General features: G+C 42.0%; 1 protein-coding gene across 1 annotated transcript; it reads left to right on the top strand.

The window, feature by feature from the left end:
* Positions 1 to 1,721: 1,721 nt before the first annotated feature.
* Positions 1,722 to 16,449, top strand: LOC137298951 (gasdermin-E-like). The gene is made up of 7 exons (XM_067831345.1): positions 1,722 to 2,252; positions 5,320 to 5,470; positions 6,475 to 6,724; positions 7,621 to 7,742; positions 9,917 to 10,048; positions 11,824 to 11,976; positions 12,264 to 16,449. The coding sequence occupies exons 1-7, from the start codon at positions 1,834 to 1,836 to the stop codon at positions 12,468 to 12,470; spliced, it is 1,434 nt and encodes a 477-aa protein (XP_067687446.1). The 5' UTR covers positions 1,722 to 1,833; the 3' UTR covers positions 12,471 to 16,449.
* Positions 16,450 to 21,666: the final 5,217 nt, after the last annotated feature.

Raw genomic sequence — 21,666 nt, 5'->3', positions numbered from 1 at the left:
TGAACTTATCCTCAGTACTTTTCGTTACACTCCACCACTGAGTCTCAGTGGTGGAGTGTAACGAAATACACTGACACGAAGTTTACTTAGACTGAATGTCTTGAAAAGTGCTGCTCGTACGGCTGTATGTGCTGATGTTAGTAAAAAAGAAACATACAACTCTAAACTAACTAATCGGAGATCAAATCATAGCTTGCCCTATGTGAGTTGTGAGCAATAGAACACAACAGAACCAAAGTCCTGCTGGGGCAATCAAGCTAGAGACAAATACCATATATACTATAAAAAAAGCTACACCAATAAAACCACAATCGAACTGTTTGAAAACTGATAGCGTATTTACACAAATAAATCAAATATAAAAATATTACTCTACCACAAAAGGACTGGACTGCAGGACAAATTCTGGATGAGATGAAATCTGTTTATGGTGATAATAGCCCATCCTATGACACTGTTGAGAGATGGAAAAGGAATTTCTAAACCGGACACATGTCCCTCATCAATGAGCCAAGAAGTGGACGCTCCGCTCTGACTGATGATATGGACACCGTGAACAAGGTCGAGGCACTGGTTCAAGAAGATCGCCGTGTAACAATACAAATGGTTATGCATGAGACCGACTTGAGTTGTGGAACATCATTCATAACTAACTGTACATGTCCAAAGTGTCAGCATGCTGGGTTTCCTCATTTCAACGCTCCTCTTCAAAGACAGACTCCACTGAACATGTCACGACAGGCATTGGAGCTTCTGGAGCAGAAAGAAGAGGATTTCTTCAGAGCCTTGTAACCATGGACGAATGTTGGGTCTATTTGAATGATCCGGAGATGAGGAATCCACTACGTGGACGATGTTTTGATGGAACCATTCAAGAAGTGGACTTCTATACAGTCGGTCTGTGCAAGGTCAAGTAAAGGTGGGAGAAATGTGTAACTCGGGGTGGTGGCTATGTAGAGAAGTCATAAGGACACGAAAGCAACATAACGTTTCTACCCTACGTCTTGGTGATAATTAGAACGTTTTGGTTTCACGAATTTGACTCCTGGAAAGAGGATCTACTCAAGTTAGGTATTGTAGTACAAAATGGTAACACTGTGTACAGATGACAAGAACACTGCACCTATTTCATACAATGTATACGATTTATCCCAGTGTCGACAGGGTGCAGAAAATGTAGGCTCAAGCCATGACGCCTAAGTTTAATTATTACACCTTAACAAGCACGGAGATAGCAAGGGACCGACAATCATAGATCGCGTCACGCCTAATGAAAACAACTCTGAATTCATGACATGTTTTATGGATAACAGCTTCTTTTCACAGACCTGATGAAGGAGAAAGAATTAGCTCTGAAACGTCGTTTAAAGAATAAAAAGACGTTGCTGCCCACAAACCATGTCATGTATTCATGTTCGTTCTCCTTCTAAATGCCTTTCAAAAACTTCATTCCGGAACACCTCTGCACTGCGGTTGTGTTAGAGTTAATATTTAACGTCACATCGGCAACACTTCTGCCATATCGTGACGATGTTTGTGTTAGGGCAAGACAGGAATGCAGTTGTGTAACTCATAAGCACTACTATGTATGGTCTATCAGCTGCTTCATCATAAAAATCCTACTAGTAAGGTGTCGTAGAGAATACCTTCCCTATTTATGTCGTCTATACATGCCGATATGAAAAGGAGACACTGTGCAAGGCTAGATGAGGTAATGCTTCAAAGGGGGCTAACTCTCATCCATAAATAACTTCCTTCTGACATCGTTTCCACAACAATCTGAGCTAGACGCGGGTTGAATGGTGAGCAAGTTTCGACATCTTACAAGAGAAAATGTTTTCTTCAACAGTTCACCAAGTGGTGAGATCACTCGGGAAGGACACCCTACTGCCAGTCCCAAACTTAGACTCGTCTGACAATATTTATCCATTGAGTATTGTGCTGAAAGAAAGCCGCCGTCACATGCTGTTCTGGACAAAGTATAAGTGTTACACCACGGAATTCAAACTTACTGATATTCTAGAGGACCCAAGTAAACAGCTTGTCTTCAAAACTGACGAGAAGATTGTTTGTAAGGGTTTTAATCGAAGTACGAATCTGTCTTTGAAAGGAAAGTTCGGGGTAGAACTTGCCAAGGAACTGGTTGACATCGACCTGGAAGGAGCGAGGTCTGTGATTGTTCAAAGCCCGCTGGGGGATCTACAAAAGGATGAAGTCGAGCTACAGCCATTCTTGGATGAAGTAAATTCAAGGTAATTGATTCATTCCTTTATTAACAAGTGTTAGGTCCTGTCGTGGCCTGAAAGTTAGTAAATGATATTGGCGTACGTCCCCCTGATGCGAACAGTGATGGCAATGTTTGTTTTGCATGTTTTGTAACGCCAGACACACAGTCCACGAAGGTCTGTAAACGATTGAGTCAGACGACCCAGTCACTGATATTATGAGCCAAGGTCCATGCCAGAATATGTCATCATGCCATCAACCATATCACTGGGGTTAGTGAGGCGGTATAGTTTTAAGTCGCACTCAAAAATATTCCAGCTATATTGCAGTGGTCTGTGAATAATCAAGTCAGGACCAGACATTCCTCTGATCAACAACCTCGGACCATCCATCGATATCTGCATTGGGATACAATGACATGTCAATCATGTCAGTAAACCTGATCCCTTTAAGTGGCCTTTTATGACAAGTATGGATTGCTGAAGACCAGTTCTAGCCTGGATCTCCATAGATGCCAAGTCACTGGGACTGACTGTCCAATTAATTAATTATTATAGTATTTTATCATTATAGGATGTCTATAAAGTGCACATATCCATGCACCTAGTACATGCTCAAGGTGTTGGTATTTTTCCTGCCATCATACTCAATGGATGTCGGTCTCAACGGCACAACCTATTACCAGTCTCAGCTCCCTTGGAATCATACAACTCAAGCACCAATGAGTTATTGTGGCTTTGCTATACGTACGAGGTACCCATTCACAGCTGGGTGGACTGGAACACATAGTCACAGTACTTTGTCCTAGTTTAATGCACCTTGCTGTACCTGTAGCTAGGTGTTTGCAAGTATTCATGTGGCCGCCATCTGGTTATATACCAACAGATCCAGGGAAGTGCAAGGAGCAATGGGGTAGCCGAGTGGTTAAAGCATTTTCTCGTCACATCAAAGATCTGATTTCGACTGGATACAATGTGTGAGGCCCATTTCTGGTGTTCCCCACTGTGATATTGGTTGAACATTGCTAAAAGCTGCATATAACTAACTCACTCACTAAGTGCACAGGGTTGTGACAGCACAGAAGAGTCAACACATAAGATATTTTGCACCCGGTCACAGGTGGGCTACACCTCAAGTTAGCCGAGCTCCTTGCCCACATATTCACCACTGATGATTAGCATAAGTTGTTGGAGACTGATTTGTAACAAGAGGGAAGTAGACACCTGGTGAGTGAGTGAGTGAGTGAGTGTTGCTGTAGATAACCTGTAGACAGTTATGTCAGGATCAGACAAACTTTGTTGTCCATACTATAAGCACAGGACAATGGGACATTTTCTGACTGTGAATTCCCAGAGGGTGCTTCCTACTGTAACAATTCATATGAGACAGTCAAATGTGATTTTGCTTTGTATTTCACAAAAAATGAAAAATATCACTGATGATCTTTTCCATGTCAGTTAGTTCCAAAAATTAGAAAACTGAAATATTTCAGACACTGTCCTTGTTTAACCCTTAGCTGAAATGACAGAACACTTCACAGCTCGACCAGCAGATGTTTGCAGATGAACACGTGAAAGGGATGAGGTTGTCCTCATGGAATTAGAATTAGTGTACAGGAAACCCTGTTTGTCATGGCGGAGACAGGAAGGATGGTCAGTGTTGTTGACATGGTGGATGGTGTGAAATCACAGCATCAATCACTGGACACTGACACCTCCTCAACCTTACACTACAGACGAGATACAACTGGTAGTGTGATGTCAGGAAAATGAGAGTTGTTTCAGTCATTATTTATCATCAGAAAACTGTGCAGGGAGGTTTTTTTTAGCATTGAGCACAACAAGTGTTGATAACACGATATCTCAATGATAAAACGAAGGATATCAAAGTTCAGGTTATCATGCATTTTTACTGAACTTCTGTATGGTGAGATGGTCCACTTAATTGCCAATCCATTAAAGGAGGAATTTTTCAAGCATTCAGAATGACATATCCCCAGCATGCAGTTTTTGGGGGTAATTGGGTTTTTAATGACACTTACTATTAAAATCGGGGATGAATGTTGTCCCCTGAATGTGTGGATACAGTCGAACCCGATTTATCCGGACGTTTTGGTTTCACACGACAATTGTCTGGACAGCGAGGCAGTCAGTTAACTGGATCAAACAAGCAAAACATGTAAATTAAGTGAAAGCAAAAAGCGAAAAAATTTCATGTACGTATATCAATAAATCAGTAGTAATAACAGTGAATCATCATAACATATCAGTGTACCATTACAACATGGAAGGTGGAATGCAGGTTACAAGTCGTCAGGTTGTCTCTGATATAATCATGTGACTTGTGAGGCTTTAGGTGAGAAGTTAGATATGAAACGTAAATCCGTGACAAAAAGTAACTATTTTCCCCATTTGCTTAATCTTTTTTCAATTTTAAATATATATTTCTTGCCCTGAAAACATATGACATTACATTCAACTTATGCTGTCAGCAGAAAATATGCTTCCGGATGGGATCACATGACTTAGGTCGTGTGACAGGCTATTATTAACTTGCATCACAACAAATGGTAGGGGCTGATTAGTAAGTACAGTTAATACAGTACAATTAAGTATACTTAACTGTAATCCTGCTTAACGTGTGTTTTCGTTACTGATGAGATGTTCCCACACCCACCAAATCCTAATGAACAACCTGAGTGACACACATCCATAGTGTTGTGATGGCTAATTAATCAATTCACATCAAATGCCTTCTGTTAGATTAACAATGAAATCACATAGTTGTGCGGTAAACGGTATTGACGTGACATGCACATGCACATGTGCATAGATATTTCCATCTGGATGACAGGATAATTTGGAAATCTATGGGAATGGCTTGAAAATTTGCCGTCTGGGTCTGGAAGTGCGGGGTCCTGTTAAGCGAGTACAATTACTGAACATAAGTTTCGTTTCACATAAAAATCATCTGGAACGTCAGGTTTCTGGGTCTGTGGGGTCTGAGTAAACGGGGTTTGACTGTATAATCCCTGTATGGTCAGTAATCTGAAATACGATTAACTGAGAACTACCGTCTTTCCACTTTCTCCAGGCGAATCAATCTGAACCACCAGCTGGTAAAGCCCCTTGTAAATGAGAAGACACTGTGTGTGGTGACAGGAGTGATCAAGCTAGTCAGTGATGCCAACCTCTCAAGTCAAGTTAATTTCGACGAAACAGGCAAAGCTGGAAGCAGCTTTTCGGTAGGTACCAAAGTCAGCAATTATTATTTTATAGGTACTGGTGTCACCTTGTGTGATCCCGAGAGTACCTGTGGTAGCTTTTGTGATCCTAAGGCTACCTCTGGTAGTGTATGTGATCTTGGAGTACTTGTGGTAGTTTATGTGATCCTGAAGGTACCTGTGGTACTTTATGTGATCCTTAAGGTACATGTGGTATGTTGTGTGATCCTGAGGCTACCTGTGGTAGTTTGTGTGATCCTGAGGCCACCTGTGGTAGTTTATGTGATCCTGGAGTACCTGTGGTACTTTATGTAATCCTAAGGGTACCTGTGGTAGTTTGTGTGATCCTGAGGCTACCTGTGGTAGGATATGTGATCCTGAGGCTACCTGTGGTAGTTTTTGTGATCCTGAGCCTACCTGTGGTACTTTATGTGATCATAAGGGTACCTGTGGCATGTTATGTATCTTGAGGCTACCCATTGTACTTTATGTTAACCTGAGGGTTCCTGTGGTAGGTTATGGGATCCTCATGCAATCTCCTCATCACCACATGTAACAATCTCCTCATCACTACATGTAACAATCTCCTCATCACCACATGTAACAATCTCATCACCACATGTAACAATCTCCTCATCACATGTAACAATCTCATCACCACATGTAACAATCTCCTCATCACAACATGTAACAATCTCCTCATCACCACATGTAACAATCTCATCACCACATGTAACCATCTCCTCATCACCACATGTAACAATCTCCTCATCACCACATGTAACAATCTCATCACCACATGTAACAATCTCCTCATCACAACATGTAACAATTTCTTCATCACCATAATGTAACAATCTATTCACCACATGTAACTATCTCTTCATCACCATATTTAACAATATCCTCATCACCATATGTGACAATCTCCTCATCAATAATATGCCCATTCAGATATGATTTTCCATCCCTACACAGTGTAAATGTTTGCTTCCTAACAATGTCATCTACCTGCTTTACAACAGTGCTTAAGTGGCACGGCTGTCACAGTCACTGCAAATGAAGAAGTGGATGAGAAGAAGTCAAAGACGATGAAGGTGCCGGCAGGGACACCAGTAGCATACCGGGTGTACGAGTTGCTGGTCAGCACCAAGGATGGAAGCTTCCAGGTACAGGTTGATCCTGACACCAAGGGGGGATTCATCGCCACCAGCCTCGCCAACCTTGACACAGTAGATGCACTGGCGGAGTCCTTCTGTGCTGTGGAGTGTACTGGTAGGTTGAAGCTGTGTGCAGGGTTCAGATGTGTTTAAGATGGAGAGAATGGTCTTATGAGTCTGAGCTGGATAGGTTGTTTCGGGTGAGTCTAGGATGGGTGGACTGTTCAGGTGAGTGTAGGTTGGGTGGATTGTTCAGGTGAGTGTAGGATGGTTGGACTGTTCAGGTGAGTCTAAGCTGGATAGACTGTTTAGATGAGTGAGGGCAGGTGGACTGTTTTGGTGTCTAGCATGAGTGGACTGTTCTGGAGAGTCGGATGGACTGTTCAAGTGACTTAAGTGTCCTGTGAATGGAAGTTGATGTGAATGGAATATTCAATTGTGTGGATTGTTCAGGTAAACATGTCCAAAAAATATTTCTGGAGGGTGACATATTCCTATGTGACACAACAATTGTTCCTGTTGAACCCCTACAAGGAAATGCACTCAAGTTACTTTTCCGTGTATGAATGGAGTGGTATAATCATGTCTGTCAGCCCAAGTTAGAATATTGTCTGTCTAAAAACACATAAACATAAACAACTGTTGAATAAATGTTGAAGAAGATCAGTAATATTTAATTTTATGAAATATTTCTTAGTAATAAGTAAGAAAGTTTTTCTTTTGATAATGTGACAAGATTCTTTGTAGATATGTTTTTAATACATGGATGCACATTTAATATTTCCATGATTTATCTGAAATATTACTATCTGATTTAGTACTAATTTGCCTGTAAGAGGATGTTGACTTTTCAGTGCTGCCAGCTCTGAAAGCAGGTTATCAACTTGTTTGGTAAAAAACAACTGATGACCTGTGTACATAGTTGTTTCAGGTAACCAGTGAATGAACACCATGGCTAGCAATGTGTTTCAAGTAGCCTTTGAGTGAACACCTTGTATTGTCATATTTCAGGTAACCCAGGTGATATTTTCCGTTGCCTGCTGGAATTGTCTGCAGGTCAGCGAGATCAGGTCCGGAGCAGTCTCCGGGGAATCATGGAGCTTCCACAGACTGTGCAGCCCCTCTCCGACCTGGTCAGAACCTGTCTTCCTCTCACTTACAATCCTCTGTCCTGGTCAGAACCTGTCTCACCCTCGCTTACAATCCTCTGTCCTGGTCAGAGCCTGTCTCACCCTCGCTTACAATCCTCTTTGTCCTGGTCAGAACCTGTCTCACCCTCGCTTACAATCCTCTGTCCTGGTCAGAACCTGTCTTACCCTCACCTACAGTCTTCTGTGTCCTGGTCAGAACCTGTCTCACCCTCACCTACAATCCTCTGTGCCCTGGTCAGAACCTGTCTTACCCTCACCTACAATCCTCTGTGCCCTGGTCAGAACCTGTCTCACCCTCACCTACAGTCTTCTTTGTCCTGGTCAGAACCTGTCTCACCCTCACTTACAATCCTCTGTGTCCTGGTCAGAACCTGTCTTACCCTCACCTACAATCCTCTGTGCCCTGGTCAGAACCTGTCTCACCCTCACCTACAGTCTTCTGTGTCCTGGTCAGAACCTGTCTCACCCTCGCTTACAATCCTCTGTCCTGGTCAGAACCTGTCTTACCCTCACCTACAATCCTCTGTGCCCTGGTCAGAACCTGTCTTACCCTCACCTACAATCCTCTGTGCCCTGGTCAGAACCTGTCTTACCCTCACCTACAATCCTCTTTGCCCTGGTCAGAACCGGTCTCACCCTCACCTACAGTCCTCTGTGTCCTGGTCAGAACCTGTCTTACCCTCACCTACAATCCTCTGTGCCCTGGTCAGAACCTGTCTCACCCTCACCTACAGTCTTCTGTGTCCTGGTCAGAACCTGTATCACCCTCGCTTACAATCCTCTGTGTCCTAGTCAGAACCTGTATCACCCTCACCTACAATCCTCTTTGTCCTGGTCAGGGCCTGCTTCACCCACACTTACAATCCTCTGTGCCCTAGTCAGTACCTGTATCACCCTCACCTACAGTGTCTGTGTCCTGGTCAGAACCTGTATCACCCTCGCTTACAATCCTCTGTGCCCTGGTCAGAACCTGTCTCACCCTCACCTACAGTCTTCAGTGTCCTGGTCAGAACCTGTCTCACCCTCGCTTACAATCCTCTGTCCTGGTCAGAACCTGTATCACCCTCACCTACAGTGTCTGTGTCCTGGTCAGAACCTGTATCACCCTCGCTTACAATCCTCTGTGCCCTGGTCAGAACCTGTCTCACCCTCACCTACAGTCTTCTGTGTCCTGGTCAGAACCTGTCTCACTCTCACTTATAGTCCTCTGTGCCCTGGTCAGAACCTGTCTCACCCTCACCTACAATCCTCTATGTCCTGGTCAGGGCCTGCCTCACCCACACTTACAATCCTATGTGCCCTGGTCAGAACCTGTCTTACCCTCACCTACAATCCTCTGTGCCCTAGTCAGTACCTGTCTCACCCTCACTTACAGTCCCCTGTGCCCTGGTCAGAACCTGTCTCACCCTCACCTACAGTCTTCTGTGTCCTGGTCAGAACCTGTCTCACCCTCGCTTACAGTCCTCTGTGCCCTAGTCAGTACCTGTCTCACCCTCACTTACAGTCCTCTGTGCCCTGGTCAGAACCTGTTTCCCCCACACTTACAGTCCTCTGTGCCCTGGTCAGAACCTGTCTCACTCTCACTTACAGTCCTCTGTGCCCTGGTCAGAACCTGTTTCCCCCACACTTACAGTCCTCTGTGCCCTGGTCAGAACCTGTTTCCCCCACACTTACAGTCCTCTGTGCCCTGGTCAGAACCTGTCTCACCCTCACTTACAGTCCTCTGTGCCCTGGTCAGAACCTGTTTCCCCCACACTTACAGTCCTCTGTGTCCTGGTCAGAACCTGTTTCCCCCACACTTACAGTCCTCTGTGTAGAGGTTATAGATGGTTCCAGCATCCAGTGATGGTCTGGAGTCACTGTCATCGAGGTGCAAAGTGGCTTCTGACTTAAATGATACATGCCATCATATCCCAGCAGCAGAGGTCGAGGCTTCTGTACAGGTTTTGTCCAGTAGGCAAACAAAAGCATGAAATGACTACATCTGTAAAGACTGTTTTCATTACGAAGAAATTATTTTGAATGGCTAAAGGTGGATGTGGAATGTGTGGATCTGTTTACAGATGTGTGTCAATTCAGCCATGTTGTGTGTGTGGATCTGTTTAAAGATACATGTTGTTATGGAGCAGTTCTGAATTCTTGGCGTCTGTTTCCAGCTGCAAGAAGCTGAGGTGTTCATTGATAGCCACATTGAGAAGACAGCCAACCTGGAGAACTTACAGAAGAAGCTTGGAACCTCTAATGATGATATCCAACAGTTCCTCACAATTGCTGGCTTCCAAATAAAGGTGAGATTTTCGCCTGCCCAGCAGTCAGGAACAGGAGACTTTCTCACCAGGTTAAATTATGTCATGCACATTGTCTGCTTTTCTGTACAGAATCAATATATTAGGTTTATTCATGAATCAGTATATGAGCTTGTCTCTTCTGTTAATTCTTCCAAGGTAATAATCTGTGAATCTTGAAATCAAGTATATGAAATGTGAAACATCTGAGTGGTCAAACTTCACCTATATGTTTCTAAGTGAAAACAGAAATACAAAATGAAACATAAAACACACATCACTATTCCACCTCATGTTCTTTGGCAGCAGTTTTAACAAGGATATATAACAGTATATTCTTCAAATACTGGACTGCCATAAAGCTGCTGGAATATTGCTGTGTGCAGCACATAAAACTTAGCTCACTCACTCAAACACTGGAGTTGTAGTAATAGATTACAGGTGATTTGGTGTGGTCAATAGTTCTACTCAGTCGTGTCGAACTAGGCCGCCTCACTGTGTACTCCAGTAAGTGAAGAAAGACTCCACACAGGCTACTGTTTTCTTGTTCTGCAACCTTGGCAGACATTACCTAGCAGCCACAGATAGGCTTCATCACACTTACACTGTGGTCTATAGTCTTTGTCTTGTTTTCTAGCATTATGTTTGTTGTAATCTCCACACACCAATCAGTGAATTTTGAATCATGGTTTAAATTGGTTCTTAGCGAATGTACTCCGCTATCACTATTTGTTATCCCCGACGTTGCGTTTAGCGCGAAGCGGGGGATATAGTATTAGACTCCGTCCTTCCATATGTAGAGATTAGGATATCTTAAGAAGCGTTGACTAGATTCTTGTCATAGTTGGTATCAAGGTTTATCACAGTAAAAGAAAGGTCTCAGTCATGTTTGGTGACTTTGACCATCATCTCAAGGTCACAAGGGGACTGTAGCAGAAATGCATATTGTATTAATCCGTGTATTGCGATATATTTGAGTGATAAATCGATACTTAACTTTATCATTAGTAGCACTTGCTAATATTAGATTTTGAAAAGACTCAGTTATATTGATAATATAAGTTTAACACTATTTTTAAAGGCAATATCATTTGCAGAAGCTTGAGGTCTTTCATTAACTGTCCGACTAAAGGAGGACAGTTGAAAAGACCTCAGGCTTCTGCAAATGAAAATGCCCTGAAAAATAGGGTTACCGCTATTATAGCTAAAATGGATAGAATTTTTAATAAAATAAAATCAGTCAACAGTATTGGTCTTGATGCATTTACTCTCAACAACAAACAGTGGATGTCACTAACACACTTATTACAAATATGGAAGCATCTTAGAACAAAACAGATGACACCACTATTAAGATCCTACCTTGACCTTTGCTGGTACGAGCCACCATTTTTTTAATGCTGAACAGCATTAGAGTTACAGTTCATATTATCATTGCTGCATGCTGTAGTTTATGGTACAATTGTTAAAATTGGTACTGGCAAGAAAGTGCATTATGACACAGGTACATGTAACGAATGTGAGTCGGACGAACAGAAGCCCAAGTTCAAACGAGCCGTAGGTGATTGAACATCAAGGACTGAGCTCCATGTAATGCCATCCAACAACGGGCGTGGTAACATCAAGCAATTTAGGGTGCATTATTAAGTTACAGTGGCCTGCTCACTTCTGATAGTGTACAGGCATTTTAATGTTAATTCTAGCAATTTTAGCTATAATTCTATTGTATCTACCATGGAAATATCCATCATGTGACTATTATCCTCATCGGTTGCCAGGAAGGCAACGTTGAGTACCCTCAAGCCACAACCGACATATTTGAAGCATGTCAGCTTCTCATTACTTTGCTGGATGAGTTTGACGATGACGAGCTAGATGCTGTAGGCCGCTGCATGGACGATGAAGAAACAGCACAAAGCCTTCTCAGCATTGTAAGTATGCCAGTGTTTGGGGCTATCTCTATGAGATACCATGGAGTATGGTGAATGTTGACAGATTCCTCCAGACAATCACACATATATGTCACCGTAAAGTGGGGACGATGAGGTAGCCTGTGATTAAAGCATTCATTTTTCACTCTGAAGACTTGGCTTCAATTCCCCACATGGGCAGATTGTATGAAGCCTATTTCTGGTGTTCCCTGTCGGGATATTGCAGTAAAACCATACTCACTCACTCACAGTATGGTGGACTAACCCTGAACCTGGGTCTATTTCAGCTCCAGAAGCTGCAAGACAAGAATGTCTTACATCTTACACAGGAAGAAGCACCCACTTTGGCCACAGACACTGCCAAGAACTTCATTGATTCCGTGGATGTGACGCTAGACAACAACGTGCTGACTTTGTCCCCCACCAACAGACTTGATGTGAATGCTGCGTACTTCGTGTTCTATGCTCTGTATGGCCAGCGTCAGTCAGTCTAGTCCAAGAGCCTGTATTGTGTTTGACAGTATCTTACAGTATTTATAGTAAAGAAAATTGACGATAAATCTCCTTTACATTAACGCTTACTTCGAGAAACATAGTGAACGTAAGAGTGAGACACGTCATGGTGAGACAGCTTGCCATAGAGGAAATAGATCAGTGAATCATGATATACTACAAATAAAAAGTAAGGGAACACTCTGAAATTTGATAGTCATATATAAATTTTAATGTAATGAGGTCATATACTCAAATGTAAATGCAACTTTTTGTGTGCTTAATGGGCACTTTGACATGTTAAAACATGACGTGAAGCAGCTGAATCGGTATTTGATGAGTTCGAGTGAAATGAAACATTGTCAAAATAAAGGTGCTGAAACACACCAGCACCATGGTTTGCAACAGCACCATGGTTTGCAACAGCACAATGGAGAGTGGATATATTGATGAGATATGTGTTGTGAGAAAGCACCTCCAAGTGTGTATTATGTTTTTAGAAGCTTGTTGAAGAGTGATATTTACATTAGGGAGGTGTGTTCAGTTCCATGAAATGGGGAGTACATTTTGATAACATCGAAATATTTTTGTATTTTTTCTAGTCAAAGTATACATAAACAAGCCATAATGGTTGTAGGTGCAGCTCGTAAGTCCAAGACGGACAGATAGACTGTTAGAAGAGAAGATATGCCCTTAAGGAAGCAAACAGTATTAGTGCAGCATATTTTTACAGAGTAGTTTTGTAGCAGATATCTATAAAAAATCAGTGATCAGAAGCAAGCTGTCCAGCCCATGAAGATCCTTCATGTTTAGTAAAAGGCCAGACACAGAGGTCACTTCAAAACTACTTAGTGGTCATTTTAAGGCAACATAGAAGTCTCTTTCAGAGCATATTTTGGGGTCAGTTTCAGGCAATGCAAAGGTCACTTAAATAACATACTCTGAGGTCACTTTAAGACCATACTGCTCAAGGCCATATGCTACGGTTTCTTTAACCAATAATGTAAAGTCAGTTTGAGGTCATAATCTAAAATCTGAGGTCACTTTTAGGCCTTAACCTAAAGGCAACTGTGAGAGCACACATTGAGGTCACATGATGCCCAGTATTTACTTTATCTTCACTTTGTTGTATGAATACATTGAATTATGATTGTCTCCTTCCTCTAAAAAAAATACCTGTTAAGTAATGTGTAATGTTACTACTAGGTGAAGATGCCCAGTGCATGAAGTTACAGACACCTGTCACCTCAACTGGTCTTCCTGCACAGAATTCTCAGGTGTGACTCTACATTTGTGTTCAAGGATACCCCAGTTGTGATTCACTATCACATCCAGTTCTTACGTATATTTTCACTGTTGTATTTGGTTTTAGTGAATTGTTTTGGTCTTGTTATCACATGTCGTGTATGCTTAAAAGGTCACATGGCAGTTAGTTCATGTTCCACAGTGATGCCTTGTTTTCACCCCTAGTTCAGCGCATGGGAAACGTACTGCACATCATCTGGTGTTATTTTTATCCCCCTTAAACCGGGCTGGAATGGGTCAATATGAGCTGTATCATTTTACAAAGGAATTTTCTATTGTTTCAATTTTCCTGTGTTTTCTTCAAGATCTCTGTAGAACATATTGTATCTCTATTTGTCTATTTGATATTTCTGTGCACCTTCTTCAAGGTTTATATAAAATACATTGTATCACTACTTGTCTATTTTCCATTTTCCTGCGTTTTCTTCAAGTTCTCAGCTTCATTGTTGTATGTGTTTATTGTTTGCAATTGGGACAATCATGTGGCTGCTTGTGAAAGGAAGGACATATATTTTTAGGGTCACAAGGTGACATCTTTATGGGCCTGTCAAAGTGCTTGTGGATGTGAAAAATAGTAATCTCCTCGGTGCCTGTATTCCATCCTTGACCATCTTGTTCTGTTCCAGGACAAGCTGAAAGTACATGTTCCTCTTTTGAAGAAGTCAGTGTAGTTATATACAAAATGCATTTTGCCAAAGCTGATTTAAACACAAGTTCTCTATAAAACACTTTGTATCACTACTTGTCAATTTTCCATTTCCCTGCGTTTTCTTCAAGTTCTCTAAAAAACACTTCGTATATCTATTTGTCTATTTTCCATTTTTTCTTCAAGTTCTCTATAAAACACTTTGTATCACTGTTTGTGTGTTGTCACATTCCCTATGTTCAAGTCTTGCTTGGTAAGGTGATGGGTGTGCCTCTCAAGGACATTCTGAAGAAGCAAATAGATTGTCCAAGGAGATACCCAGAGTCTAAATCAGGTTAAGGCAGGCACTGAAATATTCGTTTTGAACAGAGCATGTGTTCAGTTTGTTTATGTGACCTATCTCACCAGTTGATGTTGTGTCCTCATGATGCCTTGTCACATGGTCACCTGGAGTTGATACCAGTCCACACAGCACCAGTAATGCCTTTACCCCAGTGTCATACATTCCATGTTATACCTTTGCTTCTTTGGCTACTTTGTTCCAGATAGTATCTTTGTTTCTGCAGCTGCTTGGTTTCTACAGCTACTTAGGTCCAAGTAATGCCTTTGTTTATACAGCTGCTTGGTCCAAATAATGCCTTTGCTTCTACAGCTTCATTGGTCCAAATAATGCCTTTGTTTCTACAGCTACATTGGTCTAGATAGTGTCTTTGTTTCTGCAGCTGCTTGGTTTCTACAGCTACTTTTGTCCAAATAAATATAGAGCTGCTTGGTTCAAATAATGCCTCTGTTTATACAGCTGCTTGATCCAAGTAATGCCTTTGTTTATACAGCTGCTTGGTTCAAATAATGCCTCTGTTTATACAGCTGCTTGATCCAAATAATGCCTTTGTTTCTACAGCTGCTTGGTCCAAATAATGCCTTTGTTTCTACAGCTACTTTTGTCCAAATACTGCCTTTACTTCTGCAGCTACTTTGGTCCAAACAATGCCTTTGTTTCTACTGTACATAATTTGGTCCAAATAATGCCTTTGCCCTTTGTATATTTGCCCTGCCCTTGTATCCTTATGGTCCAACTATTTGATGTTCAGCAAATATAATTGTTTCAGAACATATAAGTCTCTCCCCCAAAGGCCAACCCGGATGTCTGGTGTTCCAGCCAGTACCGTCATCAGGGACTGTTTTGCCAAGAACTACAAGGTGTTTCTGACATGATCACATTATGTATTACCTTGCTCCATATTTCAGTGGGTGTTTGGGAATACAGTGTTGTTGTATGTGTTTATTGTTTGCAATTGGGACAATCTTGTGGCTGCTCGTGAAAGGAAGGACATATATTTTTAGGGTCACAAGGTGACATCTTTAGGGGCCGGTTAAAGTGTTTTGGGATGTGAAAAAAAGTTATCTCCTCTGTGCCTGTATTCCATCCTTGACCATCTTGTTCTGTTCCAGGACAAGCTGAAAGTACATGTTCCTCTCTTGAATAAGTCAGTGTAGTTATATACAAATGCATTTTGCCAAAGCTGATTTAAACACAAGTTATTATACTGATCATTGTACCTTCATCTTGATGATCATTCTGATTGACATGCATCATTTTGAAATATCGCACCCTTCAAAAGGGGCAACCTTTTTGTAAGCCAGGGAATACTATGAGTGGAACAAATGCCCACAGGCCTTTAGCATGACAGATAACGGAGCCAATGTAATACTCAGTTACTCAGTGTACAATTTGTGTGCAGGCTCAAAAAAATCCAACACCATGTATATGCAGGCATGCACATGCAGACAAATACAGACACACACACACACACACACACACACACGGAAAATATCTTCCTCTCTATGTTTATAGAAAGGGGAATCTGTTTACAGGACAGCCATTACTAGACATTTCAGTCTCTCCATCTGCCTGTCTTCCTTGTGAATCTCTCCTGCAATATGTTTTGTTGTTACCATTTTTGTTAGCAATTTTGCTATAGGCAGTATCTCCTTTATCAATCGCTTGCTTGAAATAAACCCTTTTACCAGCTACATGAGTCAGTTATGAGTTCACTTGATATCTCTGCTAGCATGGTTTGCCTATAATACATGAAACTATAGACCATATAACAGACCATTATGTGGTCTTGAATGAAACATATTGAGATAGTATAATATGCACATGAGCATTAATTACGCACCATCAGTGTCGAAGGACTATGTTTAAGCTGGTCCATATAGGCGATCATACCCTAGCATACTAGAAGGGGCACATGTAAAGCAAGTACTTCACATCATATCAGAAAAGCTATGGGTCTGATGCTGTGAGGCACATTAAACACACTGGGGCATAAATTGTCATTTGTAGCATGTGCACTTCACTTTTTAATGGATTTACAGAATATATAGTTCCAAAAAATATAAGTAGTGTTCCTGACCATCACGGCATAGACTCTCAGACAATTTATATAGCGCATGCATCCGGGAATGTCTAGTCCAAACATCAGTGCTAACGTGGACACGAACCACACGGATGTTAGAAGCAAGTGACCCCCGGTGAAATAAGGAATAATCCAAGACCGAGGAAGACCAATAACCATGATGTTGCCCGTGTCCTATTTCATCTGGCAAGACCCACCCCAGGTTAAAGAGGTGCGAGGGTGGGTGTCCGACTCCGCACCCTTATAAAGAGACTGTGGGCTGCTGGTCTGAGTGAACGCAGTCCGACCAAACGTCTCCTCTTCACAAGTTGGCACAGACAGGAACCACATCTTAAGGACTATTAATCACTAGTCTGAAGACAGTTGTTATCTTCTACATGTAGACTATGGAGATGCTGTGACAAGGAATATCACCAGGAAATGACTAATGCAGCTAAACCCTTTGTTGCTCTCCTTGGTGGATTGGTGTTTTTTTATGTTCACATATAAAGTGGGATGTGCATAAGGTTAAAAGATGCAGAATGAACGCCAATAGTAAGAATTTGGATTGCTGTCCCAACTTCAGGATAAACACAATAGAAGGATCATGGATTGCTCATCAAACTATCAACTGCACGCTGAACTACAATATATAGCGAGAGCGTGGATTGCTGACAAAACGTCAGGATGAACACTAATAGCACGATCTTGGATTGATCTCACAACTACCAACTGCACGCTGAACTATGATAGCGAGAGCGCGGATTGCTGACAAAACGTCAGGATGAACACTAATAGCAAGATCCTGGATTGTTCTCACAACTACCAACTGCAGGTTGAACTACGATAGCGAGAGTTTGGATTCTTCTCCGAACTATAGAATGAACACCGGTTGTGATATCTGTGATTATTTCCCATGATTTAAGATGATGACGCAGTGATCAAGCGTTAAACCGCTCGCCTTCCTGGTCATATTATTATCGGCTTGTGAGTTCCATCAAAGCCCCGCCACGTAAGCACACATGCACGCGAGCGTGATAAACATAACACCAAGCCCAAACGTAGTGACGCACAGAAATCCATTTCACAATTGCTCACCTGGACTTTATGCAGTGTAAAATTGAGATCTCAGTTGCAAGTTTTGAAAATCACCTAATCTTTCCTGAAACTGTGTGGTGTGTAGTGCTGAAATGAGACGCTTAAAGCACAAACTTACCGTTGAAATTAGTAGATAAAATGAATTGCCCGTAACGGAATGAATATGCTCACTTTGTAAAATAACTGATCTAGGTGATGAATTTCGTTACTTGTGTGAAAGTCCAGTTTTGGAAAATGAGACAAGTCCGCTACTTCACTAAAGCATGTACACTAAACAAAATTTCTTTATTAATAGATGGAAATGAGCAAACCAAACCAGTATGTTTGTTGACTGAGTATTGTATATGGGTGCGTGTTGTGTACCTGTGCATCAGAGTGTATATACATGCAGTGGTGTAAATCCTGCACCTCAAATTAATGCCACTGATAGCGGCCCGAGTGTCCATAGAGTTCACTTCACAAATAAGCATCTGTTTCTTGCTCTTTCAATAAAATTTCTGTGCACTTCTTTGCAGACCCTGCGCTTGCCTCAGAACGATAGGGAACTTCCATATTGCGACTGCAAACAGAGGCCTTTCGTGTATTCAGTAGAATGACTTTATAAGATGAAAGCTTGACGCTTGGTTAACACACACGTAAAATTTCCGACTCCCGTGCTGGGATTAGAACCTCGGACCTTGTCCACATGACCAAAATAGGTTAACCCCTTCAGCAAGCTGACAAGGTAAAGATGTCAGTGAGATGGCTCCATGCGCTTCCACACACTCCCCAGTACAGATATTACACAGTATTAGTATTAGTATTAGTAGTGGTGGTAGTGGTGGTGGAGAACTAGCAGCAGAATATGCCATGGCTGCCCGTACAAACTTCTGCCCTCACCAGCTTGACATGGACTCCCCTAACAGACAGTAAACTGTACACGATCGCGTGGCTGATAGTACTGCATGTCCTTTGAGGAAAATTTTCTTCTAATCAAGTAAAAACTATTTATATTTTTTCCATTTCAATATGTCCGTCTGAAAATATATGTGTAGGGTTATATTTTCCTCTGTTCACTTGAACGTTCATTTTAGAAAGTAATGCCGTATCTCTCATTTCTCACGAAGGTTTTTCATGTGTTCCAATCATATAACATCCAATAACTTCAAAAAAATGTTTCAGCTGTCTGACATCACTTTCCTCGGTGACGCATGTAAGATATTCGACATTTAAAGAGTTCTGGACGGCAATTTCGCAAGTAACGTGTCTGGTCCTTTTGCAATGGACGTAGGTGACAAGACAGAATCAGATAATGCTGTGACAAGACAGAATCAGATAGTGTTGTGACAAGACTGTCAGACAGCTCGAGACTCTGTTCGGGAACACAAGTTTGTCAACACGCTATCCATGCATTTTCCTTTTGTTCATGTATTTTTCACACGAATAAATTTCATCTTTGAGGAGAAGAATACACAGGCGCGGTCCAGTTTCACATCCACCAAGCAGGCCTTGGCCTGCACACGTGGAGACCCTTCAGACATTACTCTACAAGGCCGGCAAAAGCAGAACACCAGCGAGAAGATAAATTTTAACTTAATGCTACGCTATATTGATGTAACGAGCTAAAAGCCAGCGAAGCTTTAGCATATTTTCTGCGCATATTCGGCGAGCATGGCGAAAACTTCATTGGGGGTCCAACATGGCTGTTCCAATATGCCCCCTCCACTGTTTGGGAGTCACTATCATGGTACATAGTTCCCCGTCCGCCTTGTCATCTGTCATACGAACATTGTCCCATTGACGTGTTATTTCCTTTCGGCAAGGGTGTGGTTAGATCCAGTGAAAGACTCGACTGTACTCAACTGCGCGTATATACTACTGTTTCGGGCATTGGATCCACCTTCCTCCCCCCTCCTCTAAGATAGACAGGAATGGGTATAGTCTGTTCCTAGATTGTGCTGCCGCGATGTTTCGCTATGCACGCTGCTGGAATTGCAAGAATGCAGCAGCGTTCGTTCATGTTACACACATAGCAGACATGCATGTGCGGAACCCGAGACTCTCCACTCGTTACGTGATTCTGTGTGTGACGTCAAGCAAAAGTCGGTCACATGACCCTACCCTGGGACAAGGTGCGTGCATTAGTTTACAGAGCAGAAGAATTTTATCAATACTTTTTAACGAAAAGGTATGTTCAAATAAAACTGTCGATTGGCCCTGGGAACTATCTAGCATTATCTATGACAGATATTGGAATGTTTGTAACCTTGAAATGCGCCCAGTCTGCATGAGGTCAACATGGTGGCACGTGCAGATTGTGTTGTTGCAGCTGTCACTGGGACATGGCCAGGTACTCCCATTTCCGTCAACTGTCAGGTACGACAATAATCATGCATGTGTAGATACAACACGGACCCAAAGAACACCGAGAAGTGAATCTAAGATACTGACAACTTGAACTTTTCCTCAATCCAGCAATATAATTACGCGAAAGAGTTCCTTCTGTTCCCCCCAATCCAAACCTAACTCTAAACCTAAACCCAAACCTAATCCCAAGCCTAACTTATACGTTAACTCTTAGTTATACTTGTGAGTTAAGTTTTGTTAATAATTTTAGTATATAATAATTCATGAATATTATCTGGGATAGGGGAACGGGAGCAACGCTAGCCTAATTATGAACCAGAATACATTTTAGGACTGCTTCTCTGAGCCTGTCGAATCTCATGAAAGCATTCATGAATGTGTCTCACCCATTACAGACCTACCCGTCACTGGTTGTCCCCAGGAAGAATTGATTTGGTGATCACAAAATTTGTGAGACCAGCCACGACATCAAATTACCTTTGAACTCGGATTCACAAACCCAGATATCTCTCAGCCCCTTTGAAGTCTCTCGGCTACATTCAGAAATTTCTCCACAAAGCCAGAAATCCTGTGAGTCTTTTCTGATTTTAAGAACTGGAGAAGTGCTATTTGTTTGTTGTTTAATGCCGCACTCGGCAATATTGCAACTGTCTGACAGCTTATCGAGTCTGTACAGACAATCCAATGATCAACAGCATGAGCATCGATATACGAAACTGAGATACAATGAATATTGACCCGTCAACCAAAAAACGAGTCTGACCAACCAATTCCGTTTGTCGCCTTTTAAGAGAAGCATGGGTAGCTGGAGTTAATTTCAAATCCGCATCTTTACGGGTATAGGTATACTGCTAATTTTGGTCCAGGGATCATGGGTGGATTTGTTCTACTTGTGTTTCGCATGTGTTATGTCACACATATCGCAGCGCTCCAACTGAAAAAGAAACTTTAATAAACCAACAATGTCACAGTCAGCAATTATTCCAGTGACGTGACGGCGATCCACTCAGAACCAGACAACTGAGATACGATGTCATGCAACGATCAAGTTTTACCATTATCATAGCGCGCTGAAAACCACGTGTAAAAAGAACCTTGTAGCGTATACGCGACATGTGGTGTAAATCACAAAACTCCGTGTAGGTCCAGGGTAGAATAAACCTTCAGCAACCCGTGCTTGCCATAACTATGCTTGTCGTAAGAGGCGACCAACAGGATCGGGTTGTCAGGCTCGCTGACTTGGTTGCCACATGTCATCATTTGCGCAGATCGAAGCTCATGTTGTTGATCACTGGAATTTCTGGTCCAGATTCGATTATTTACAGACCGCCGCCCTATAGCTGGAATATTGCTGAGTGCGGCGTAAAACTAAACTTTCTCATTCACTCAAACATGATGTGA

The sequence above is a fragment of the Haliotis asinina genome, chromosome 10 (genome assembly GCF_037392515.1).
Source record: "Haliotis asinina isolate JCU_RB_2024 chromosome 10, JCU_Hal_asi_v2, whole genome shotgun sequence".
NCBI classification, from domain to species: domain Eukaryota; kingdom Metazoa; phylum Mollusca; class Gastropoda; order Lepetellida; family Haliotidae; genus Haliotis; species Haliotis asinina.
The sequence above is the reverse complement of the archived record's forward strand: the minus strand, read 5'-3'. Positions and strand labels throughout refer to the sequence as shown.